The sequence below is a fragment of the Delphinapterus leucas genome, chromosome 2, assembly GCF_059928025.1.
Source record: "Delphinapterus leucas isolate spDelLeu-1000000601 "Yukka" chromosome 2, BTC_Dleu_Yukka2, whole genome shotgun sequence".
Taxonomy (NCBI): Eukaryota; Metazoa; Chordata; class Mammalia; order Artiodactyla; family Monodontidae; genus Delphinapterus; species Delphinapterus leucas.
The window spans coordinates 144,900,720-144,926,294 of record NC_143130.1 but is presented as its reverse complement, the minus strand read 5'-3'; the positions used below and the strand labels follow the sequence as shown (position 1 = coordinate 144,926,294).

The 25,575-nt window shown below is 56.6% G+C and overlaps 2 protein-coding genes across 18 annotated transcripts in view; one reads left to right on the top strand and one right to left on the bottom strand.

Moving 5' to 3' along the window:
- SPTB (spectrin beta, erythrocytic) overlaps positions 1 to 17,265 on the top strand; it is a 121,595-nt gene extending 104,330 nt beyond the window's left edge. The window contains exons 27-36 of the mRNA XM_089907839.1: positions 672 to 916; positions 2,021 to 2,159; positions 2,625 to 2,709; positions 3,502 to 3,698; positions 4,010 to 4,059; positions 4,566 to 4,644; positions 14,067 to 14,362; positions 16,397 to 16,570; positions 16,787 to 16,829; positions 16,977 to 17,265. Of these exons, the coding sequence (XP_089763965.1) occupies positions 672 to 916; positions 2,021 to 2,159; positions 2,625 to 2,709; positions 3,502 to 3,698; positions 4,010 to 4,059; positions 4,566 to 4,644; positions 14,067 to 14,362; positions 16,397 to 16,570; positions 16,787 to 16,829; positions 16,977 to 17,144 (1,476 nt within the window). The 3' untranslated portion in view covers positions 17,145 to 17,265. The remainder of the gene's footprint in view (positions 1 to 671; positions 917 to 2,020; positions 2,160 to 2,624; positions 2,710 to 3,501; positions 3,699 to 4,009; positions 4,060 to 4,565; positions 4,645 to 14,066; positions 14,363 to 16,396; positions 16,571 to 16,786; positions 16,830 to 16,976) is intronic.
- A 2,283-nt stretch (positions 17,266 to 19,548) lies between these two features.
- The window catches only part of PLEKHG3 (pleckstrin homology and RhoGEF domain containing G3), a 44,753-nt gene continuing 38,726 nt past the window's right edge, over positions 19,549 to 25,575 (bottom strand). For 13 of the 17 annotated variants that reach the window (XM_089907832.1, XM_089907834.1, XM_089907833.1 and 10 more), the window contains 2 exons: positions 23,715 to 25,107; positions 19,549 to 23,298 (listed from right to left, as the gene is read on the bottom strand). In XM_089907832.1, coding sequence (XP_089763958.1) covers positions 22,529 to 23,298; positions 23,715 to 25,107 — 2,163 coding nt within the window. In that variant the 3' untranslated portion in view covers positions 19,549 to 22,528. Of the gene's footprint in view, positions 23,424 to 23,714; positions 25,108 to 25,575 lie in introns of all 17 variants that reach the window. The other 4 variants (XM_089907824.1, XM_089907828.1, XM_089907838.1 and 1 more) reach the window with 2 other exon arrangements.

The following is a 25,575-nucleotide window of genomic DNA, read 5'->3' as shown; positions in this document are numbered from 1 at the left end:
GTCCTGCACCGACCCAGCAGGGTTTTGGGAAAGAACACCAAAGTAGGTTGGGCCCCTGGTTCACCAAGAAGGGGACAGCCTCAAGATCTGTCCTCCGGCTGGAGGTGCTTTGGGGGTACTGGAGCCCTTGTGGCAGGTACAGCCCCAACGAGGTCTCAGGAATGAGGCTTCACTGCCCTGGGGCCGGCCTCAAACAGGGGATGGCATCATGCAGAATGGTTAGGAACAGCGAGTTGAGAGCACGCCTCCAATCCCAGTTGCACCCTCTCTGAGCGTGAGTGACCTCGGGCCAGTCACTTAGCCTCCCTGTGCCTCAGTTTCCTCATCTCAAAAACAGGGATAATAATAGTACCTCTTTGACGGTGTTGTTGTAAAGATGAAGAGAGTAACAAAAAGTGTGTAGAGCAGTGCCTGGTACATAATTATTCTCATAATCATACATCAAATGGCACAGAGCCCCTCTCACTCCCAAATCCTCATCAGAGCCCAAGGGATGCTTTGGGTCAGCAGAGGTGCCAAAGCAAGGAGCCTTCTCTCCAGCACCCAGTGGGTGGATCCTGCTTCCAGCACTGTCCTCGGGAGGGAGACTGAGAGGAGGCAGACACCCTTGCCCATCCCAGGCCCAAGTCGTGTCTGCCTGGAAAACAATGTTCAGTTTTGCCCCATCACAGGTACAGCAGCTCCAGGACGTGGCCACCCGCCTGCAGACAGCGTACGCTGGAGAGAAGGCGGACACCATCCAGAACAAGGAGCAGGAGGTGTCTACTGCATGGCAGGCGCTGCTCGATGCCTGCGCGGGGCGCCGCACCCAGCTGGTGGACACAGCGGACAAATTCCGCTTCTTCAGCATGGTCCGAGACCTCCTCTCCTGGATGGACAGCATCATCCGGCAGATCGAGACCCAGGAGAAGCCCAGGTGAGGGCAGCGTCCTCAAGGCAGCCCCGCTCCCGGCCCACTTTGTCCCAGAGGCTGGCAGAGCAGGGCGCTGCTCCGAGGGTCTGCCCCGGAGGGACGTCCTGGACTGTGGGTGCGCAAGAATCCTCAAGGGGAACCTGAGGCTGGGTCCAGGGAGAATCTGAGTGGCTCAGCTGCCACCGGGAGAACCGACTATTCCAGAGTAAAGGGAATGCTGAGAGTGCCGAGAAAGACATCTGTCGTTCAGATTCTACGGTGGGGGCAGGGGCCGTGGTTGTCAGTGAACATGAGCAGTTTACACATTCAGAGCTGGGCAGGTCCAGGAGTGGTCCTGCTCTTCCCCCCAGCACGGGAATATGGGGGCCATTTCCCTAAAACTCAGGAAAGGAGCTCATTGCGCATGAGAGGTGGGGGCAGGCACGTGGGCAGTCGTCCGGGATCAGAGCTCTCTACACGCTTTGTGCCCACCTCTGTCCCTCTGCCCCTAGGGCGCCTGTCCCAGTGGTCAAGCTTTTATATTTAACATCATTATTGAGCTATAATCCACATACCATACAATTCAGCCATTTAAAATGTACCATTCAATGTTTCGCATAGTCACAGTTGTACAGCCGTCACCACAGCATGTTTAGAACATTTTCATCACCCCAAAAAGAAACCCTGTACCCCTTAGCAGTCATCACCCCCCGCTCCTCTGGCGACACTAATCTGTCCCTATATTTGCCTGTTGTAGACTTTTCATATGAGTGGATCATATAATATGTGGTCCTTTGTGACTGGTTTCTTTCACTTACCACAATCTTTCCAAGGTTCATCCATGTATCAGTACCTCATTCCTTTTTATTGCCAAATTTAACATTCCCGGGCTTTTTTTATGGTCACTGCACCCCCATCCATGTCCTGACTACTGAGCAAGGGAGGACACTAGGGCATCAGTGTTCCTGCTGGGGCTGGGCAGCTGGCAGGGGACTTCCTGGCTGTCCAGAGAGAGGGGAGAGAGTCAGACTCCCGGGCAGGTAGGGGTCCCCCTCTGATCGGGACTTGGTGTCAGATGGGCCAGAGTCACCCAGAGTTTCCTTTTTCACCAAACACCTGCCCCCGCAGGGACGTCTCCTCGGTGGAACTGCTCATGAAGTATCACAAGGGCATTCTGGCGGAGATGGAAACCCGAAGCAAGAACTTCAGCGCCTGCCTGGAGCTCGGCGAGTCCCTGCTGCAGCGGCAACACCAAGCCTCGGATGAGGTGTGAGGGGAAGGCGGGACAGAGACGGGCCCTCCCTGTCCTTGCCTCCGCTCCTGCTGGGCCAGACAGCTTCCTGGGAGGGAACCCATGGGCCGTGGTTTCTCTGAGGAGGCTTTCCTGGGGGGGACTGGGGCTGTGTGTAGGCCCGGGGATTATAGCTCCACCAAACCTATTCGAGGAACTGGCCGCTACTCTGTAGGGAGAGTGGTCTCATAACCCACCTAACCCTCACATGTGTGTGTGCTTTGGTCTTGGTGACACCCACTTCCTGGGTGAGGCCCGTGGTAACCTCAGAGAGGTTAAGTAATTTACCCAAGGCTGCACAGCTGGCAAGTGGCAGGGCCAAGACTTGAAGCCAGGTTGGTGTGACAAAGCCCAGCAGGCTGTGCAGGGCCCCTCCGCACACCACCTCAGACAGGGGGAAGGGTTACCAAAGCCTGAGCCATCTTCCCTTCCTCCCCACAGATCAGGGAGAAACTGCAGCAGGTAGTGTCCAGGAGGAAGGAGATGAAGGAGAAGTGGAAGGCCCGCCAGGAGCAGCTCCACATGTGTGAGTGCAGCCTGGGAGCCAGGGAACCTGGGGGGGCGGGCCGGGGGGAGGGGCCGGGGAGGGGTGATGGCACGACGCGGTGGATTTCCCCCCCTGCTGGAGAAGAGCCTCCACAGCACCACTCACCAGCAAAGTTCAGGGCCGAGGGCCTTGGGGGAGAAGACCCAGCAGACAGGCTGCTGGAAGCCTGCCTCTGACCAGCCAGCACCTGTTCCCTGTCCACCCTCTGCCCCACCTGTCCCCCGCCTCCTGCTTGGCCGGTGTCCCCGTAGAGCTGTGGCCTCTCCAGGGGTCAGCGTAAGGCTCTAGCGCATCCCAAAGGTTTGATCTGAGGCGTGTGGGGCACAGAAAGAACTCTGTTCTCCGCAGCTGGAAACAGGAGAGGTAGGGAAATTCCACCACCCAGGTAGGAGCTGCAAGCCACAAAGACCTGGACTCTCCCGTGGCTGCTTGTGCACGACTGTGTGAGTGAGACAGCCAGGGGCCGGGAAGGGAACACTCAAGACTGTTCTCAAAGGGCGATGTCAAAACCATTTTGTTTTAGAGTTTGTTCTAGTTCATGTGTTTTTCAAATACCGCTATCGGTGGAGATGAGGTAGGGGCCCAGCACGGGGATGGAGCAGCCTCGGGCAGCAGGTCGCCACTGAGCAGGGTGTCCACGCGGTTCAGGGACACCTGTGTGGGCCTCGGCCTGCCCGCCAGCTCCGCATCTGTCTGTGAGGGGCCCCGGGGTCCCGGCAGGATCGGACCGCTGGGTGCTAACAGACCCCTGGGCTGTGTTGTCCGTGGCAGGGCTGGAAGTGTGCCAGTTCTCTCGGGACGCCTCGGTGGCTGAAGCATGGCTGATCGCCCAGGAGCCCTACCTGGCCAGCCGGGACTTTGGACACACGGTGGACAGCGTGGAAAAGCTCATCAAGAGGCATGAGGCTTTTGAGAAATCCACGGCAGGCTGGGCAGAGCGCTTCGCCGCCCTGGAGAAGCCCACCACGGTGAGCCGGGAGGCTCGGGGCGGTGGGCAGCCACGCCTTGGGGGGGTCCTCAAGTCAAGAAGTCTTCGGCGGTTACTGGGGACCTGCGGACAGTGTAAAGGCTGAGCAAGGCGGGAGAGTGGGAAGGAAATAGGAGTGGGAGAAAGTGCTGACTTTTGAACCCCAAAGATCAAAAGGGGCTAATTCCAAAAGGAAGGAACACCAGGTGTGTCGGGTATAGGGAGCCTCTTTGGAGGAAGGTTGTCTGAGAGCAGGCTCCCCTCTGTGGCTGCTCTGACCCGACACCCACCCCCGGCCTTTACCCCCCCTAGCTTGAGCTCAAAGAACACCAGACCCCGGAGAGAACTGACGAGGAGACTGGGTGAGTGCGGGGACTTGGCTGGAGCCCTCTGCTGAGAGGGGTGGAGGAGGGAGAGGGGAAGGGTCCTTCTAATCAGAAGCCGCCCCCTGATGCCTTGACAATCCACATGTGACCTCTCACACCTGGGCCACTAGTCAGAGAAATACAGAGTGTCTGGAGCTTAAAGACAGAGAAGAGCTTTCATTCTCCCCCAGTCCTGGGTGGCCCGAAGGCCTCGTGCAGGAAGGAAATGGGTGGAGAGAAGTGGCTGCTGCACCATTGCCCCCCTGCTCTGGGAACCGGCTGAACACGTGTCCCAGAGGCCGTGCTGCACGGAGCCATGGCATTTCTGAAGCCTCTGCCTAACCTTTCAGGCTGAGGCAGATTGAGCAGCTCCTTGCTAAGTGTCTGCCAGGCTGCTGACTTGGCTTGTGTTCTCTGGGGACGGGGTGGGAAGCCAGGCCTTGGAGGTAGTCTCTGGCCTCTGAGAGGTGTTTGTTCCTAAAGCGGGACTATGTCTTCCATAGGCCGCAAGAAGAGGAAGGCGAGACAGCAGGGGAGGCTCCCCGAGGTCCCCACCGAGCAGCCACCGAGAGAACGTCCCCGGTCAGTTCCCTGTCCCATTTGTCTAGTTCCTGGGAGTCGTTGCTGCCAGAGCCCCCTCATCCCGACTAGGCTCAGCTGGGGCAGGAGGCCAGGATGGGCACACACTGCCCCTACCCCCCCAGACTCCTTCAATCAGTCTTCCTTGTTTACTTAGCTTTTCTTAATTCCTAGAATAATTCCCCTTCTCCCTTCAACCAAGAAGACTGACATGCCAGCCCACTGACATGACTCTCTTAGTTTGGTTTTATCTGGTCTAATAAATTTTATTATATAAATACATTACCATCTACATCGGGGGAACAGTTTATACAGGCAGGAATGATTCCTTTGTATACGCTGTCCTTTTACCCATTTTCCCTCTAACGCCATCCTTAACTCTACCCTCTACACCCACACACACACACAAATATACTCACAAACGGACCATTTGGTCTTCCTGCCCTGGCCATGGCATTTGAGGCAGTGAAGTGGGCATACCCACCCTCTAGCAGGTTCCTTCCTCCTAAGCAGAGCCCCTCCCCCCTTTGCACCTTCCTGGCCTGAGGCTTGTGGGTCAGTGAGTTGGAGCTAGAGCTAGCTCTGAGGCAAGAACAGACTTGACGGAGCCCTTCAGGAGTGAGGGAGAGCCCCAGGGCTTCTGGGTCACAGGCCTCCAATTTGTAGAAAAAGAGGACGCCTGGGGGAGGTGAGGGAGGGACGCAAACACTCCCACTGCCAGAGGCCTGGCAGATGGCTTCAGGACCTGGCCTGGAATAGATCCTTTAGCTAAAAGGACCCAGGAGGTCTATGCAGGAAGTCTGGGAGGCTGTGATCCAGGTTTTGGGGAAATGTGCTGGGAGCAGCTGACTGAAAAGAAAGCAAGAATCCAGCATGTGCCTTGCATGGCTTTGCCACTGCATGTCCACCACCTCTCCAGGTGCCCAGGTGAGCTTGCCTGAACCTTTAGGAGTTCTTGGTGGAAATTTCTGGTACACCAGCCACCCCAGAAAAATACACAACACTGAGCATTTCCTGTGCAGAATCCCTGTCAGGTCTATATTTCAGCTCTTCCCACCCTCTGAGAGACACACACACACACACACACACCACACTCGCACTCTGAGCTCCCTCTGACACCTCCAGCCGGCCAGAGGTGTCCTGAGCTGCACCAGCCCTTCATGTCCAGCAGAGGGCACTCCTGGGCTCCCACTGGTGGGTCTCTCCCAGGACTTCCCTCTGAAGATCCCATCGGCGCATGGGGGAGTCTCTGGTGGACTTTTTCTCAGGAACAGCCTCCACTGGAAGGAGAGAGAACTCTGGGGGCTGGCATGGACTGTGGACACGGGGGCTGGGACTGTTCCTGCCACCTGCGCTTCAGCTGTGCGTCCCTGTGTGTCTGTGCACGGTGGTGGCCTGGGTCTACGGGTTCCTTTGTGACCACCTGCGCGATCCATCCATTGTCTGTGTCGTGTACGTCTGTGCAATGTAATTACATGTGCATCAGAGCCTCCTCCATCCACCGCCTGAATGTCGCTGGATTTGGGGGGAGTATAACCTGCTTGGACCTGAGCGTCTCTGGAAGGAGGGAGTGAGCCCACATTTGAGACCCTTCCCAGAGAGCCAGCCACCCCGCCAGATGGGGAAACTGGCCTGTGCCCGGTACCAGGAAGAAACTGGATGGCGAATCAAATGAACACCAGGCCTGAGGCCTCATGGAATCAGATTTCCTGCTGCTGCTTCTTTCCGAGCCCTTTGTTGAGTTTTCACGAGGATCCATGGGACTCCGAGGGAGAGTGGGATACCCCATTGGTCTTTGATATGAGAAGAGAGGAGAATGGGTCACATACAGGGTTCAAAACCTTTCCAGAAACCTCAGGCCTCTCCCAGGAAGGCGGCTGTCCGCTGAGCCTTCTCTCTGGGGTAGGCCTGGGTCCAGTGGCTCTCCTGCTGTCCCATGTGTGGTCTGGTGTCGGTGCCCTATAGGATAGATCCGTGCTGTGTGTGGTCTGGTGTCGGTGCCCTATAGGATAGATCTGTACGCTGTGGCTTCACGTGAAACCCATCACTAGTGCATGCCGGCTTCCTGCATGGGAGTGGACCAGGCACCTGAATCCCTGAGTAGACTGCTGCACGGCACACGGTGGCCACCCTGCCAGCCCCGCCTGGTCCTCCGCTTCCCGGGTGTGTGCACGCACAGGGACTGGAGTACCATTCCACACATTCAGCGTTTCCATTGCCTCTATCACCTCTTACCTTTCCACATTAGAGCATGTTCTAATAAAAACAAAAAGAAAGAAAAAAAAACCCATTATACGGGTAAGTGTGTAAGAGTGCATGAGGCCAAGCAGAAGAAACAAGGTTTCACAAATGGCAAAATTCCTGGAGTGGAAGTCAGGACATTGGGTTCTAGTCCTTAATTGTAGAGACTTCGTGCATGATTTTAGGCAAACCCCCTAATCCTCCTGGGTCTCCCTGCCCTCATAAAGCTCTGTCTGTGGGATTACAGAAAGTCCAGAACATTCCTGTATGTGAACAATGCACCTAGATAAAGGGAGAGTTGGGAGAGATGGGTTTCCCCACTTTTGTCTCGTTCTCAACTCTGAGGAACCTGGTTCTGTGGTCAGGTGCCAGCTGGTGTGAGGCTGGAGATGAGAAAGAGATGGCAAGGGGCCAGGGTGTTTCCTGTTTGGGGACGAGAGGAAGCCAGGGTTGGACCTCTGCTCCTGCCAAGGCCAGTGCTCTGAAGGTGGTCCCCGGGCAGCGGGCTGAGCCGTCCCCCTTCCTCTCACCCCCCCCCTCCACCTTATGTGTCCCCCCCCTCCATCCTGGGTGCGGCTCTGGGGAGGGCTTGAGGGTCCTGCTAAGAGTCCTCATCTTCTAGGCTCTGAGTGCCCCAGAATCCTCAGTGTACCATTTGCGATGAGATGCTGATTGCTAAGATGCTGAGGTTGATTTCCTGGAGAAGCAGTGGTATTGCAGAGGATCCGAGTCAACCCAGGCTTAGGGGCCCCCAGCCAACGGCTGCGGAACCTCTTCTGTGCACTGTGCCTGTTTCCCGGCCGCGGGTGGGAAGGAGGCCCTGCTCTAGGAACTCTCCCAATGGGGCTGCTGTGATGACGAGAGGGATACCCCTGAGAGGGATTGGTGCTGCGAGGGGCTATGACAAGAAAGAGTCTGCCTTCGGGGTTCCCTGTTTGGGGCAGTCATGCCCCGTCTGCCTCCAAGCCTCAAGGCTACATTCCTCTGTGGTGCAGGGATTCTGGGGTTAGGCCGCTCCGGAGAGCAGCTGCCTGGGTACCTGTCATTATCAGGCCTTCATCAGGTTGTCAGGGAAAACTCTTACCCAAGTGCAGCTCACAGACGTCACTCTTCCCATGACCTTCCAAGACCGCCTGCAGCTGGCTTCCCCAAGAGGACTGGGCATCTCCTTCCAGCGTCTTAGAGGCTGACGTGGCTTCAGGGAAATAACCGGCACTTGAGAACGTGAGGGATGGTGCCCCAGGGCTGAGCAGGCACTGGGCTGCAGCAGGTCACCTTTTAGCCAGTGGCTGGCTGGCTCCAGCTGCTGTCACTCCCTTGGCAACTCCCCACAGCAGCAGCCTCCCCAGCAGGCAGCCTAGGGCTCTAATCAGAGGCCAGAGGCCTGGCTCTGACGTTCTTGGAGGGAAGGGATGTGGGTGTGGAGGCAGCAGCTGTGTTTCTTCTTGCCTGAGCGAGCTTTCCCCATCCTCCCTCCACTCCCCCTGTGAGGCTGAACTGAGCTGCTGATTCAGGCATTTTACAGTGAAGGCAAATGGTGTGTTTGTCCATAATGAGCAGACCCAGCCCGGAAAGAACGTCAGTTTTCCCGTGAACCTGGGCGTGTCTGTCTCCCCAGGATGCCTGAATCAGCGTGGCAGGGCTGTGTCTGCCTACAGTCTGGCACCGCGCCCTGGCACTCCAGGCTCCGTGGAGAAGCTGGCTCTCTAGGCTCTTTGTGGACATCTGTCCGCTGCTCGGTGCGCCCAGCTCTCTGTACTGTGGCCGGACGTGATCTTCCTGGCCCCGCTGCTCAAAGGCAACTCCTATGTTCATCTTCCAATCTGTGTTTTAGAGCATCCCCGATACTGATGAACCCAGGATGGGACTCAGTTAACATTGTAGGCATCTCAGAAATGAGGCTTGAAGCTGCCGACTGCTGGGTGTCAGATCTGGATGGGGGAGTCAGTGTCTTCTCTTTTGAGACTGTCTGAGTGGCTGGCTCAGAGTCACCAAGGCATCAAGCAGCCGCCAGCGCCTCCAGGGCAGGGAGCCCACACTGGTGGTGGGAATGGCAAAGACAGCTCCTGAGGAAGAGTCGTTTTCTCCCCCGGGGATGGCCGTGGACCAGGTCTCCCCTCCCTGTCCAAGGGGACCCTGAACACTCCCCTCTCCTTCCCCCGTCACTTTATGTGGTGGCCTTCTGCTCTGTGTCCCCTCCTGTTGTCTTCCCTGGTCCCCAGTGGTCATCTCAGACAGACAGCTGGCTCCTGGGACACAGTGCTGAGCCCCTCCGCTGCCCATCCCACTCCTCACGAGAGCCCCTCACCATCCCTGCCACCAACCCGGTGGACCCCTCGCTGCTCCAGCCTCAGCTCCTCCCATGCATGCTCTTTCCTCTGTTCAGCAACAACGTCTCTGTTCTCCCTTTAGGCATCTGTCTCTGTTCACCCTAAGTTCCCATCTCTTCATCTCTTTGGCTGCTCTCAACTCAACCATCTCTTTTTCTCCTCTTGCAAACAACTGTCTTCTGAACAACCTTCCCAACCTGTCTGCTGACAGCCTTCTCACCCAGAGGATGAGAGCCCAGACCTCAGACACTGGGGGAGGGAAAAAGTTCTCGGCTGCAGAAGTGGCCAGCTTCCCCCACCCCACCGTCTTACAGGGCTATTTGGTTGCCTAAGGTATTCAACAATAGATCTTGTCTGGCCTCAAGCCCCTCTTCTGGCCCTTTCCAAGGTGACCATGACACGACCACACTGCCTCAACCAATCAGCCACGTGTCTTACATAAGCCAGACTCATTCCCCTTTAGACCATGAGCCCCATCGGATAGGCTCTTTTCTCTGGAGCAATAGTCCCACCGTCTTCTCTTGCAGCAGGATTTAGTAGGAAGAGCACAGGGTTTGGGACCAGAGAGATTTGCATCCTCAGACTTCCACTCACTAGCTGTGTGACTGTGGGCTAGTTACTCATTTTCCCTGACCCTCAGTTTCCCTCATCTGTAAAATAGGGGCAGTGATACTTGCCTCGCAGAAAGGGTGTGAGGATACAAAAAGAGAATATGGGTAGAACACCTAGTAGGTGATTGTGTTCATTTTTCCCTTCATTTTTTTCTCACTGCAGTCCTTCATCTCTTAAGAGAAACATCCTCCATATGAATTCTAACAACCATTGCCAACACCCTCCCAAACCAATCTTCCTGGAGTGCCCTTCCCTGGAAGCACCCTACATACACACTCTAGGTTCAGTCCTTATTGTGAGGTAGGCAGGTAAGACCATTGCACGGCTAAAGTCAAAATCTCTGGGGTGCATCCTCTTGCCCTCGTTCTCACTTACCAGCATTTCCTTTAGAGAGAAGCTCCCTTGTGTTTCCTTGTTTGTTGATGTGTCTGGGTTCACTGAGCATCTTCTAGAATCTCCCAAAGACCCTGTGGTCGCACCCCTGGTTATTTTTCTCCCTGGAGCTGGAGTTAGTTGTCTGTGTGCTGTCCCCCTGCGCCACCTGCTGGCTTGGCCTGGAAGTACACCTTCAACACCTTTAGTCCAGGTAAGAAATGTACCCGTGCTGCCCCTCTTCCCTTCATCTTCTTGAACCTCCTCTGGGGAAGAGACATCTGCCTGCTTCCCCCCACCCAAGTCAGTTTCCTAACAAGGCAGGACCCTAAAAAGTCAAGCTTACAAGACTCTGCAAATACTCTGATGTGGCCATCCCCAGCCCATCAGGGGCTCAGGCCTCTCCCTGTTTGACTACAATCCTGTGGGATCCTAAAAGGCTCTATCTGTGCCCTTTCCTCCCCTGATGTTCCCACCAGCATCCAGTGCTGCCTGTCCCCTACCCTCCTCTGACATCGTGATCCCAGCAGCCAGCACACCCACCCACCTGTCACCCAGACCTTCAAATCAGAGAACAGACGCTCCATGCTTATTCCAGGCCCCATCCCTGGGCCATTCTCCCTCCTTCTGTTACACCCACTTATGGTCTAAACACTCCAGCAGCCCCAACCTGACGCCCAGAGTTTCTTCCAAGTAGCTGGATCCTCTTTTTTTCAGTGTCCCCCAGCTCCTCTGAGTGATTGCTCTAGGCTGGGTTACCTCTCAGCAGAGTAGGTGTAATCTCTGCACCTTCCTGATGACCCAAGGGCTAAAGCAGCTGGCCTTCTGCCTTATATCACGGAGGATCATCTTAGCTATCCAGGGCCTTTTGGCAGAACCTACCTGTCCCTACAGCCAACGAGTAGCATCCCCTTCTGGTGCTCTGCTGTCCACAGATCTCTCTGCCTGTCGGGCAAGGCACAATCTCTATCAGAGCATGATATGGTTCCAGGGGCAGCAGGAAAACTGCCCCTCAACCCCCAGCTCTCTTACAAGATGGTGCAAAGCATATTGACCCCTGGGGCCTATAAAAGGAGGGCCCTTTTGCCCAAACCACGCCCCCATCTTTCTCCTGTGTGTCCCCTCCCCTAACCCAGGAGGGAGAGAAGCCCTGCCAGCCCTGGGCCTGGGAGGAGCAGCTGCCACCAGACCCCTCCACCTCCCACCCTCATTCTCGACTCCTTCTCCTCAGGCCTTGGCCTTCAGGGGAGAGGGGAGAGGGTGTGTTTTAAATTGTCTCCACATGAACAGTCAAGAGAACAGAAGAAATCTTTGCATACATTGGAAAACCCCCATTTCCCAAAGCCCACCCATGACCTGGCCATTTAACTTTTGGTCACACTGGCCGTGGCCTCTGACTGGCCCTGCCAGGGAACATGGGTCAGGCATCCATTAGGAAGAAACAGAAGAAAGGTGAGATTAAATTGGGAGGCAGTCCTGGAAAAATCATCTCTATTTTCAGAGGAGAGTTCCCGAAAGGAAGGAGCATGGAAATGAAAAGTATAGGAAGAAAATATGGACACACAGGGCTCTAGTAAAACCAGTCCCAGGAGGGAAGAGGCTGGGTGAGAGGGGTGAGCATGGTTGTGAGGGTCTGCTGGGTTTTCCTCCCAGTATCTGCCACACATCTTCCCTGAGGCCCCCAGAGCAGGTGTGGGGAGGGCCTGGCCCATCACCGGGAGGAACAGCACAGCCAGCTGGAGAGATAGAGGATGAAAGGCTTCACTACCTCCCCAACAGTTATGCCCAAGTCAGAGGGTTGGCCTGACTGGGTCCATAGAAGGACCCCAAACGCAGGCTCCCAAATCCAACCCTGCCACTCCTGCCCTTCCTCCCTGCTGGAGGAGGATCCAAGCAGGGCTTTAGAGCCTTCAGATCCTTGTGGTCAATTCTGGCTCATTGCTGACAAAGATATAAATACTGCCAGATGCATAAAGATGGGCATGGCCCAGCCACAACTCTCAAGAGACTCTAAGACAGGAAAAGATGAGAGCCCTACAGATGTGGTAAAAACTCAGGCCTGTCCAATTCTGGAGTGCATGCTCTTAATTGCCTCTGGTATCTATTAGCTGTGTGACCTTGGGTAAGTCACTTAACCTCTCTGAGCACAGGTTTTCTCATAGATTGAAGGTGTTAGACTAGGGTGGTGTTTTCAAACTTTTCCAGCCATATTATCCTTTCTTTAAATGAAATCTTAGGGAGCCCCAACCTGTTTATTGAACAGCCCTAATCTGATGGGATACAGCCATGACCAGCTTTACCTTTCTTCCAACCACTGCCTTCAGACATCTCCGTTGAGCCTCCGCTTCCCATTCCTTAGTGCCAGCTCAGGCAGACCTTGGTCACTTTTAGCTGTTAAAAAGTCTAACCAGTCTGTTTCAGTTTGAAGCTTCAATCTGATGTCCAGTATGGTGCCCATATCTCTCATTCTCCATTTCTCTATTTTGGCTTCGACCCAAGGTCTGAAGGACCCACGATGGGGAGCACAGGGTCTGCTGTTTCCTGGCTCCTCCCCAACACTCTCCTGGGTCTCCATCTTCAGTTGGGACAGGGAGTAGAAAAGGGGGAGTGTCTCTTTACTGCCTGGGTTGGCTCTGGTCCTCTTGGGCTGTCAGTGCCCTTGGTCCTTCAGGTGTCCAGATACCACCTGCTTGGGGGCCTACAAGACCCTTCCCACGTGCTGCTGTAAGGTCTCCAGCAGTCAGGCCTTTGAGACAGGGTTCTGGCCAGATGTCTCAAGCTAGGGTGGCCTTCCTTGGTGCTGGGCACATAGGAGACCCACCCATTCTTGCCCCAGCCGGCATTCTTGTGCTGCACTCGGAGGCTGGCTGCCCCTTGCTGCCGCAATCTGTCCTGCCCTCTCTCCTGGTGCAGTGGCACAAAGGCCTCTGCATAAGGGTGTACCCAGCTGGGGAATAAGAGGTCTGCTTCCCCTTCTCATGGGCACCTGACATACCAGCACGTGGCTCCACTGGAGGCCCCTCCCTTGGCTTGGGCAGGGGCTGGGAGGATCCTGTCCTCTACGGGGAGGAGCAGGGAGGTAAAAGCCGTGGACTTTCCCTGGAGCAGTGACTCCTTACCCCTGCAGCACATTCTCTAAGTGCATGAAAAGCTGATTAAGAAATTCCAGTGTGCTGACCCCACTCCAGGCTAGTTAACTCAGCATCCTGAGGATGGGTCCCGGCATCCTTTGTTAACGCTCCCGAGGTGATTGTAAAAGGCAGCCAGGGTTAGGAACCACTGCCCTACTCCAACAAATCCCCACCAAATGACGGAGGCAGGACCTGGGGAGCAGGTCACGGTCCTGCACCATGACCCAGGAAGGTCTGGGTCTCCCTTTAGAAGGTGGTGGGGGAGGCTTAGGGCCTGGTGCCCTTAGCTTTGGGGTTTTAGACACAAGTGGAAAGTAACAGAAGGATTCCCATACAACATCCTACCACAAATGTTCTTCTGTCCTGTCTTAGCAGCAGAACCCTTTCTTCATTTGAAGTCTTGCCAGAGCCCCACGGATGACTCAGTAGGAGCTGGAGTATCTGTCTGAAGCAGGGGTGGGCCCTAGAGCCGGGCAGCATCGGAAACCCCATGGATGAGCCCCTTCAGCTCACTCTAAGAACCGTCTGTTCCTATGTTATATTGGAGAGGGGGAGAGTGAGAATGGAGCCAGGGACAGGGGCACAGGCTAGGGAAGCAGGCCAGGTGGAAACCCACAGCAGGTTGAGGGAGGGCCAGGGTGGGCCAGGAAGGGCACAGGAGAGAGGAACCAGACTCAGGTGGGGCCTGCTGACCTCCCAGTTCTGCCGAGAGTAGCCACCCCTGGCTCTGAACCCCCAGCAAGGTGTGCTCCTCCCATATGCCCCTGAGCAGGGGGAAGAAGAGAGGCAGTGGCCCCAGGACCTGCAGCCGCCACTGCCACCAGGGCCGCACAAGGAAGGGCAGGAGGAGAAATCCAGCACAGATGAGAGGCCCACCACAGAGCCCCTCTTTAAGGTCCTGGACACGCCTCTGAGCGAGGGTGAAGAGCCTACAACGCTGCCGGCCCAGGTGGACCACGGGCACAGTGTGCAGATGGAGGGCTACTTGGGCCGCAAGCATGACCTGGAGGGGCCCAACAAGAAGGCGTCCAACAGGTGTGTGGGGGAGGGCCATGGGGTAGGAGGGGTGGGCAGCTCCCAGGGACTTCAACAGAGCAACACGGGTATGCTTGTGGGCGAGGGTGCCCTCTGCCTCTAGTCTGAGAGCTCCTGGGCATTCTCTGGGACAGCCCGGGGGCTGCTTGGCATGATGGGAAAAGCCTGTCTTCCGTTGTGGTCCTGAGTTCAAATCCTTTGACCTGGTACTAGTTACTCAGCCTCTCACTCGTAAAATGGGGGTGACGGGGGCAGCCTGCCTCCTCAGTGCAGGTGCCATGCCTGGCGCAGAGCAGGAACTCGGTGAATGCTAGCTGTTATTATCCCAGGGCGGGGTAACAGGTAGGCCTTAGCACTAACAACACATCCTTGACCAAGTCCCACTTTTTACCCAATCTGGGCCCCAGTTTCCCCAGCTATAAAATAGGAGAGGAGAAAGAGTTGCTATGGTTCCTCCTAGCAACCGTATGACTCTGAGGAATTCATTCAGAGGCTGTGTCGTTTCCTGACCCTGAGGCAGTCATGTCCTTGGGTGTGGTCTACCCAGGGATGCCTAGACCCAAAGTCTCTGGAGGCTCCTGCCTTCAGGTAGCAGTCCAGGGTCCCAGAGAAACAAGGCAGCATCAAGAGGTTAAAGCCAGCCACATTCCCAGGGCCCACTGGCAGCATACAGAGAAAGCCTAGCCTGGGGGACGTGCCAAAGTTAATTCAAATTCCAAAAATCAACTGGGGGGCCCAGCCAACCTGAAGAGGTTTATTGCTTATATGGAAAGCCTGCAGGGAAAGGGAAACTAGCATTTATAAAGTACCTACTGTGTGCCAGGCATTATGTTAGGACTGATAATAGCTTCTCAAACCTCCTATGATATTGTGGTTTCCATTCTCCAGATGGAGAAACAGTCTCAGAGAGGTTAAATCATTTGTCCATTTACTCCAAGACCAGCTCCTCCTTTGCAACTGCCTTACTTGGGCTACAAGCTCCGAGAAGGTGGTGAGGGCCAAAGGAAAGATCCCTGAGCTGGTGTCAGAAATCTGGGCTTTGTGGAATGGCTCTGCAGCCAGCTTTGTACAGGTCAGGTTCTCTCTTTGACCTTCCAGTCCTTCCTCCCTACGTGCCCTGCTAGTTCTCCACTTTTCTGCCTTCAAAAGGGAGGGAGGAGGAAAGGAGGAAGAGGAGGAAGAAAAGCTTAATGTTTCTCAGTACTCATTACTGTGAAACGGCAACATGTTCCCCATTTGTCAGGGAAGGAGCTCAGGTGAGCCCACACATGAGCCCATAAGCCTGCTGTTCTCACCAAACATTTCAGCTGAGATGAGCCTTGATTTACACCAATACATTTCTTTAAAAAGTGCTAGTACAGGATACCAGGCATTATCATCAACAAAACAAAATATCACTACCAGCAAAACAAAACCCTGCTCTGTTCACGTTACAGTTCTGTAGTGAGACTCAAATATGCTGGTGGCTATGGAAATGCTTTGAAAAGTTGTTTATACTATTGGTCTTAGACTCAATCATTCTACTTCTAGAAATATATCTCAAGGTAAGATCAGAGTTACAGGCAAGGATGTTTATCATACTGCTATTTAAATCGTGGATAAAATTTCCAGTATTAAAAGGTCCATCAATAAAGAGATTATTTATATATGTGATAGGATACCATATAACTATTCAAAATTATTTTCAAGAAATATTTGAGAATTCAAGTATTTGAGGATGGGGAAATACTCATGATATAGTGTTAAACTTAAAAGCAGGACATAAAATTGAATATACAGTATTGTCCAATTTTAGCTATATATGTGGACAGAGAAAAGACTAGAAGGAAATACATCAAATGTTAACAATCGTTAACTTCTGGTAGTGGAATTACCTGCAGATAATTTTTATTTGCAATTTTTTAAACAGTAAAATGTATTACTATTGATCAGGGTAAAACTGGTATAATTCAGAAAAATGGTAAAGCTATGGGAACTGATTATAGAGATGCTGTATCAGGACTGTAGGTGACCTGCCTCTCTGTACCCTCACAGGTCCTGGAACAACCTGTACTGTGTGCTCAGGAATAGCGAGCTGACTTTCTACAAGGATGCCAAGAACCTGGCCCTGGGGGTGCCCTACCATGGGGAGGAGCCCCTGGCCCTGAGACATGCCATCTGTGAGATTGCTGCCAGCTACAAGAAGAAGAAGCACGTCTTCAAGCTGAGGTGAGGCCCCGCCTGTCCACTACCCCTTCCCTGGTTTGGCATAAGTGGCTGGACAGGGGCCCACTCTTTGGGACCAGCTTCAGACCTGAGCTGCCCTTCAGGGATTTTTCAAGTCAGAGAGGCTGGTGGTCCTGATTTTTGCTGTCACGGGAAAGCTCAGGGGGCTGGGGGATCAGATACAGAGGTGGCCACGCAGGAAACCCTCTGTCCCCCTAGGCTGAGCAATGGCAGCGAGTGGCTTTTCCACGGCAAGGATGAGGTAAGTGCAGGGTTGCCTCGCCCAGACCCCCACCAACAAAGGGGCAGGTGGAAGGGACGCATGCCACTTAACCTCAAGGCTCACTCAGGAGGGGTTGTCCTAGAGGCACCCCGTCCTTTGCGGGGCCCTGACCCTCCTGCCCTGTAGGAGGAGATGTTGTCCTGGCTGCAGGGCGTGAGCACCGCCATCAACGAGTCCCAGAGCATCCGTGTCAAGGCACAGAGCCTGCCCCTACCCTCCATCACCGGCCCCGACGCCAGCCTCGGCAAGAAAGACAAGGAGAAGAGATTCAGCTTCTTCCCCAAAAAGAAGTAGCCTCTCGGGCACCCCGCGGGTGAAGCCAGTGCGTCGGGCCCAGCGACGAGCGGGGACGAGCGCTTCCCTCCTCAGACGGGTCTTCCTGCTGCCCACGGCCTGGCCGCCGCTGCCTGCCGCCTGCCTGCCCTGAGTCGCCGGCCGGGCCCCAGGCCCCGGGCCCCGCTGCACTGCAATAGCTGCCTTCGCGCCACCGCCCGGCCCGGCCCGGCCCACGCCTGCCTCCGCGCCCTCTGCCCGCAGCCCCGGCGCCCCGCACACGGCGAGCGCGGGCTCCAGGGACGGAGCTCCCAGCTCCGCCGGCCCTCGGGGCCTCCGGGGCTGGGGTCAGGAGATGGTTTTCGAGGCCCACGCCCTCCTCTCCCCGCCCCCCTCCCGGGCTGAGGGGTGCCAGCCCGTCCCCCCCCCAAACATAAGCTGGAGAAGAAGGCTGATGGGGTTCCTCAGACGCTGCCCACTCCCAAAGCAAGTCTTGCTTGGGGTCACCTCCTGCTAAGTCGCAGCCAGGGAAAGGGAAGGGGAAAGGGAAGAGGACACCGGAAATGCCTGACCTGCCCCGTAGGGGCGTGAGGAAGGAGGCTTCAGGTAGCTCTGGGCCAGGGGCTACTGGGGACTGACGGGACACGACGGCCTCCTCCCCGCTGGGCTTCCTCCGAGCGGGGACTCTCACCTCAGGGGCCACCGCATCCCCTCCTCGCTCCTCCTCCCACCGAAAGTGGGGGGCACCCTGCAAGATCGATGGGTCCTAAGTGCAAAGGGGCTCCCGCGGCCTCCAGCAGCCCTTGCTGCCACCCCCGATGGTGGCAGGGAGGACCAGGAAGCTCTCAAGCCAGCCCTCTTTTAAAACTACAGTTGCAGTTTAGGGCTCAGCCCAGAAGGAGGTAGATAGGTCTCCACACTGCCTAAGGCGCTGCCTCTCCACCCTGGGGTCCTCCTGCACTCCCAGCAGCTGCCAAACCAGCAACATCCCACTCGGACCCAGGGCCCTGCAGGGAGACAGCACAGGTCCCCAGGTACAAGATGGACACGGCAATGCCTGGAGTAGAGTATCCCAAAGCCCAATATCCCATGTGTTCTGTCTGCAGCTGGTACCACCTGACGGTGCTGGCTGGACCGACAGCAAATTTCATGACCCGTCACCCTGGGGCGGCAAATGTGGCCACACCTGGGTATTTATTACGACCCACGTAACAAACCCAGACGGCTGGACAAATGCTGGGGCCAAAGCCATTAAGGTGTGGCGGGCACCCTTGCTTAGCTCCTCTGGAAGGTCCTGGCCTTGAGTCAGGGGGCCACATGGGTATCTACCCCACAATCCCAAGCACAGCCAAAAGGGGCCCTGCAACCTCTATCCCCAGGGATAGCTTTCCCTGTGCTGCTGAGGTCAGACTTCCAGATGGAAGAGACCACTAGTTCCACAGGGATTTTTCTCCGCCACTCTCTGAAAGCAATACAGCTCCAGCCCAGCATCTTAACTGGGGTTAGGTCCAAAGGAGGGGTTAAGTTGCAGGCAGCAGGCATTTCCCCTGGGTAGACCAGAAAGGTCCCTGGGGCCAGCAGTTACTGTTTCCATCACCTTCCCCATGGGAAGGAGCCTTAGACACACTGAGATGATCCCCCGGAAGCGGGTGAAGCTCAGGCAGAAATCACAGGCATAGGCATCCAGAGTCACTAGGCCTTCCCAGGAGCCCTTAGTGCTCGAGATCAATACCACCATGTCAAGGGAAGGCGATTTCAGCAGACGAGAACCACAGGAGGGACGTTCTCTGCTGGAGCCTGACAGGTGGTCCCACCTCTGGAGCCAGGGTCTTCATTTGGCCTCTATGCGCCTAACCCTATGGCTCTCTGTGCATCCACAGGGGACCTAATCTATACCACCCACCAGCCTCCTTCGATACCTAGGGAAACCAAGGCAGGAGGCAATGAGGTGATGACACTCACCTGGCAATAAAGAAGGCCTCTGGTGCATCTGAGGGCATGTCCTGCTCCAGGGCAGATAGCGGCAAGAGTCTCCCTCAACTGTTCCCATGGGCCAGTCTTCAGAGCGCCAAGAGACTAGGGGCCACCCTCTCCCCTCCACGTGTGCCAAAGCAGCACCTGAAGTGAAGAATTTCAGCAAGCAACTGGACAGTCCCAAGAATGAAAGGGCCTCCAGGAAAAGCTAGGATTTCACCGCCCCTGGGCCCCCAGACTAGGCAAGGGCAGCAGCCGGCTGCACGTGACCCACCATCTACTGCCAGCTCCCCACGCATCCCTCCCCCACATCACACAGGCCCCGAGACATGCAACTCACCGGACTGAGGCTGCAGGGGCCCAGCTCTGGGACTCTGTGCCACATGGGGGCTAAGCTCCTGGTGCCCTGGCAAGGTTTCTTTTTTCCCTCCTTACATTTTCTATTTTGTAGTTCTTTTTTTTTTTTTTTTTTTGCGGTACGCGGGCCTCTCACCGTTGTGGCCTCTCCCGCTGCGGAGCACAGGCTCCGGACGCGCAGGCTCAGGGGCCATAGCTCACGGGCCCAGCCGCTCAGCGGCATGTGGGTGGGATCTTCCCGGACCGGGGCACGAACCCGTGTCCCCTGCATCGGCAGGCGGACTGTCAACCACTGCGCCACCAGGGGAGCCCTGTAGTTCTTTTCTTTAACAGTATCCCCAAACAGCTCCAGTCTACACCAGCAAACCAGGATTCCTCCCCAGGGCAGTTTAGAGGAAGCTCCTTCTGGGCATAGTCAGGTGGTCCTCCTTCCCTCTCTCCTTCCCCTTTGTCCCCTGGTCTCAACTGACTGTGGCTGAGGGAGGTAAGGAGGGTCCTCGAGCTTCCTCCCCTCCACTAGCACCCATAACAGGAGGTCTGGGGTGGGGGCGTCGGGGGGGGGGAGGGCTCGGCTTCCCCGCCACCCCACTCCTTCTTCCTGCCTATCAGAGAGCAAAGAGAGTCCCCAAGGCTGGCCCTGGATCACCCTCCTCCCTTCAATAGGAGGGGGCAGAGATCCAGAGGACCCCATGGCTCGGTCCCTTGGACAAGTAAGCTCAGGGAGGATGCAAGGGAGGAGGTGGCTGCAGAGGACTGCCACCCTGCTGGGCACAGACCACGCAATCTGGGGCTGGCCCTGAGGCCGGCTGGGCCTTGTTCTCCACCTGCTCAAATGTGCTTCCACCAACCAGAGAAAACCCATTTACTAGTTTTTCTAATAAATCAATAATGCTCCATATTTCCGTTTCTTATTTGACTCACCTATTTCCCTTTGAACTGGACCAAAGGGGGCTAGTGGATTGAGCAAGGCAGAATCTGTGAACACAGCACCGCCGTGGAGACAAGAGGCACAGCCAGACCCTGGCCCGTCCTTGGAGTCTTATGGGAACAACTCTGCTGGCACCTACGTTCTGTGCTTCACTTGAGACCCTGAGAAAAGCTCGCTTATTCATGCATTCAACCATCTTGAGGGCCTGCTGCAGGCCTTTCCCCATGGAGCTCAGGACAGAGATCTGAAAATCAGAATCCACACACCTGGGGTTCATCTCCGGAGGCGCAGTTTCAATTGGTCTGGGTGGGTGAAACCTAGACATCAGCATTTTTCAAAAAGTTCCCTCCCCTGATGATTCCAGTGGGCAGCCAGTAAGAACCACTGAGCTGGTCCAGGGTTCCCAGGTATAACCTAGAGGGCTGTGTAAGGATCACCTGGGGAAGGTGCTGACTACTACTCCCCAGGCCTCACCTCCTGAAGAGTGTGAGTCAGAGGATTTGAGAAGCAACAACTCATCCATCTTGTTTAATTTACAGAGGAGGAAAAAGCATGAGTTTAGGTGACCCGGCTAGTTAAACGCAGGGCTGGATCTCCTGATTCTCACTCTAGTGTGTGGCTACGCATCACCATCAGAGACTTGTCTAGTAGAAGCCAGCTCTCTCAGCGACTGTGCAAGTGCCCACAGACCATTCTGACCAGCTGGCAGAACATGGGCCAGCCCTGCTCTGCTTCTGCTCAGGAAAGGCCTCCACTTGCCTCTGATACTCCCTTGGCCTCATTAGACTCAGCAGACCCATCTTCAGGCTGAGTCCGTCCTCCCAGGTCAGAAGACCTGCAGGACAGCTCTACCACCTGGCCCTGCAGCCCCACTCCTCCCAGGCCCCAGCCAGAAGAAACAGGGCGAAACAAGGCTGGTCCACCAAGGAAAAAAAAGGCAGAAAACCCAGTCAGAAGTAGGGGGCATACCTACGCCTTTTGAATCAAAGACACTTTTGAGAGTAAGATGAAGAATGAGGCTCCATCCCAGAAAAAATGCATCTGTACCCCTCACCCAATACTGCCAGACACTTCAGATATTTCTAGGCTCCAAGTTGAGAATCCTTGCCCCCTAGGATGTCTCCTGGGAACTAGCAAGGGAGAGAAGAATAAAAGGCACCAGATGTGGAAATACCTGCCTGTTAGAAAAATGTTCCACCCCCACCCCACCCCTTTCAGTCCAACTTTGGCACCTGGGGAAAAGAGCTAAAGGCTGGCACAGTGCCCCCTGACCTTACCCCAGACAGGACGCCAGGCTGTGGGTAGACAGAAGCCCGTGGGAACAGAAGCAGCAGAACAAGTCCCCTCCCACACATCCTGCTGCCCCAGCCTCTCCTGCCAGCACCTGGGGCCTTGTGCTTGGTGAGCACCTGTGAAAGCAACACGCCCACGTCCCGCTTCCCCTGAGACAGGCCTGGGCACGAGCGCCTCTCCCCAGCCCGGCCAGACACCAGTAAGGAGACCACTCAACAGGTTGGCTGGTCAGCAGTGGTTATTACACCGTTGGCAAATAACAAAATGTGTGTACATTAGTGACAACCACGGGGCCAGCAGGGCAACCCACAGAAGTACCTGAACAGAGTCCACGACATTCTTCCCAGGAGGGAAATCAACAACAGAACACACACTCACACACACACACGCGCGCGAGCACACCAACATACCACAGGGTAGAAAGCAATAAATTATGGGCCTCGTTCCTGCCCGGCTCCTAAGAAAAGGCACAGTTAAAGAACAAAGCCTCCCCAGGCCACACTCCTGTGTGTCCCCTGGGTGGGCCCTCAGTCTGGCAGCGGCCAGGCAACACTGGAGGCCTGAGCAGGGCTCGCTCTCCCTGGGAAGAAATGAGCTTAACTATCTGGCCTCTTACTAGAGAAGAACTATATACAAGGGAAGTGGCCACACTGGCCTCGGAGGGCAAAGGGGCTCGCAAGTCACTGGCGCGCCCGCGGCAGGTGAAGGCCCTTGCCCGGTGCCCCAGGGCGCTCTCCCAGGGGCAGCCTTTCTGAGGGCCCCGGGTGAGCACGGTGAGCCCAGGCTGTGATCGAGGATGCCACCGTTCCTCCCCGTCCCTTGGCACAGCTGCTCCCTCCCCCAGGACTCAGTGTCAACCTGTGGAGTTCAAGGCCTGGAATTTCTCCCGCAGGCTCCTCACTCTGCCCTGCTGGCTTGGGTCTGCCAGGTCCCTGGGACCCTCTTCTTTAGGCCGATACTCTGCACACTCCTGGAACTCCGGGCCCTGCCCCGCCTGGGCTGCTGGTGAGCTCGGTCCCCGCCCGCTGGCTGCCTCCAGTCCCGCGTTGGGGTCGGACAGGGGCCCCTTCTCCATGATGACCATCCGCCGGCTGTCCTCCAGTGTGAGGTCTGCGGTGACATACAGGGCCTCCCCTCCACCCAGCGCGCTTGGGGATGACCCCGCCAGAGGCTGAGGCTGGACGACCCCTGGGCCTGCCGGAGCCCTCCTGGCGTTCAGGCTGCAGCAGCGGCCCACCTTCCCCGACAGGGGCGGCTGCGGCTGCATCATGTTCTCCGGCAGCGAGTGGCTCCGGTTGACGGGCAGGTTGCGCGGCCGGCTGCCCTTGGCCTGGAGCGCCTCGTCCTGGGAGGCGTATTTGGAGCAGAGCTCTCGGACGTCGGGCCAGTTGAAAGTCTCGGTGTCCAAGGGGCTGAGGGGGCTTCGGGGGATGTGCCAGGCCCCAGGCGAGGTGGTCCTCGGGCTGGTGGCCGAGGGGCTGAAGGAGGAACGCCGCGGCGATACCTCCCTGGCAGAGCCGGACTTGGGCGGGCTGTGTTCCTGGGCCGTGGGCTGCTCGTGGTTGAAGAGAGACAGCACTGGTTTCCTCTTACCTGTGAGGAGACAGCGAGCCGCCTGAACCCCTGTGCAGGAGGGAGCAAGAGGACATGAGGGCTCTGGACTGACCTCAACTCCCCTTCCAGGCGAGGCTGGTTGCTGGGGGTTTGCGTGTGATGGGAGAGAAACCTCACTGACCATCCACGGCGCCCTTACCGAAGGGAAATGGGAAGAATGAAGAAAAGGGGGTGGGGTGGGGTCAGGGGTCAAAGGAAGAGACGAGAGCTTCTGCTCTCCTGGAAAACAGAGGCCCGTGGCCACAGGCCCTCTGCTCCACAGAAGGAGCTTGGCCTTGAGTGTTAGACCCGCTCCAGGACTCGCCCCAGCCCTCTTTTTGGTAGAGGTCCTTTAGGGGGTCACTTTCCCAGAATCCAGCTGGCTCCTAAAAGGTGCTTCCATCCCAGGCTTGCAGGCAGGGCCCTCTGCCCCACCCCCTTCATACCTCTGCCAGCAGATGGTGCTCCAGCCTCCGGCTGCAGGTGGGGGGTGGTAGCAGCCACCTTTTCCCACGGCTGCGGTGGCCTGGCCGTCACCGACTTGCTCTTGATCCGGAGGCTGTACTGGCGAGCCAGCTGGTAGACCTTGCTCTTGACTCGCTCGCTCACGTGGCTGTCCATCACGTGGGAGAGCTGCAGGATGCGGGGGTGTAGCGGGGTCACCAGCTCCCCCTGGGTGCCGCTGCTCAGCTCCTTCACCAGCTCCTTCAGCTCCCGGGCCAGGTGGGCCGGGCTGGGGGGCTCAGTGGGGGAGGCACGCTCCGGCGAGGCAGCAGCCGACTCCTCAGTGATGGCCCCCAGCTCACGGTCCTCCAGGATGAAGAGGGGCTCGTGCAGGTCAAAGCTATTGGCCTGGCCTTGGCCTGGTCCCTTCCCAGGGCTGCCCTCAGGAGACTCCACTTCCTCCCAGATCTTCACAATTTCCGAAGACGGGCGGAACTCAGCATCTGTGATGGGAGCTGGGTCCCCAGCACGAGCCTGGCCTGGTCCTGGGTAGTCGAAGAGGGCCCACGAGGCTGCCCGCGAACCCACCTGTCTCTTATGCCCCAGCGCAGCCACTGGCTCCGAGTCTGGCCTGGGAAGGCTGTTGATTCTGGAGACTGAGTTTCTCACCAATCCTTTGGGGATGAAGGAGAGGCTCTCCCGGCGCCGGACACTGAAGCCTGCATCGTGGTGCTCTGCACTTTCATAGTAGCTCTTGATTTTGTCCAACAACAGCCGGTCTCGGGAAGAAAGCTTCGATTCCTTCGTGCAGGAAGGCCTGTCTGGCTCCGCTGGGCAGCCTGGGCTCTGGGTCTCTGTCCCGTTGACAGAAGGGTCGCTCTCTGCGGCCACCCCCATACTGATGTCCGCTTCTGGAGGGAGCTGAGAGCCCAGGGGGTCTGTGGTGCTCCCACGTCGGGCCAGGCCCTTCTCACTGTCCTCTAGGCTGACCACACTGCTGCTCCGGCTGGTCAGCCTCGGGGTCCCGAAGCCGCTGGACTTGCCGTCCTCCAGCGCCAGGCTGCTCCGCCGAGAGAAGCTGCTGACGAACCGCTCGGCAATGACGCTGGCCTGGTCCAGCACAGAGGGAGGCAGGAGGCTCTCGGGCTCGTGGGCGGCCCCCACCTCCTCCTCCTCGTCCTCACTGCTCAGGACCTTAGGGTCCTCGGTGCTCTCGGCCACCATGAAGTCCACCATGTCACCCGGGGGGTCCAGTCCCAGCAGCAGCTGGTGGGTGTCAAGCTGTATTTCTAGGACTTCTGGAGCCTCTGTGTCTGAGGGCATCTCCTCGGTCCTGGGACCTTCCATGGCAGCAGACACCTCCTGCTCTGTCCCAGACTCAGGGTCTGGCTCAACCTGGGAGAGCATAAAGAGCTCATATGAGCCAAAAACCTCCCTCATGTGACCCGGGGGGATGTGGGGACAGCACAGCCTGCTCAAAGCCTAGTGAGAGGGGCTGCGGTTTAGGACTGCAGGCAATCAGAATGAGCATGACTCAGGAGTGGGCAGCAGGTCCTTAGGGAGAGGATGTCCCTTAGTCACCCTGCAACTGGGGTGCTGGGCCCACATTCTCAAACCCAAGAAAAATTCTAGGAATACAGATGGGGTAAAGTGGTGGCACCTCTCAGTGGCAGCCTGCCTGGAAAGTACACGGACAAGGTGGGAACATGCAGCATGGGGTCAGAGCCACGGCACCAGGACTCCCCTGCCTGAGGGGAGGCGGCTCCCTCAAGCCCCAGTAGTTCCCCACATGGGGGTTGTTCTGGGTTGAAACCCGGGCCTAAACAACTTCCCTGAGGGGCCAGGGTCTCCCGTGTGGATCAG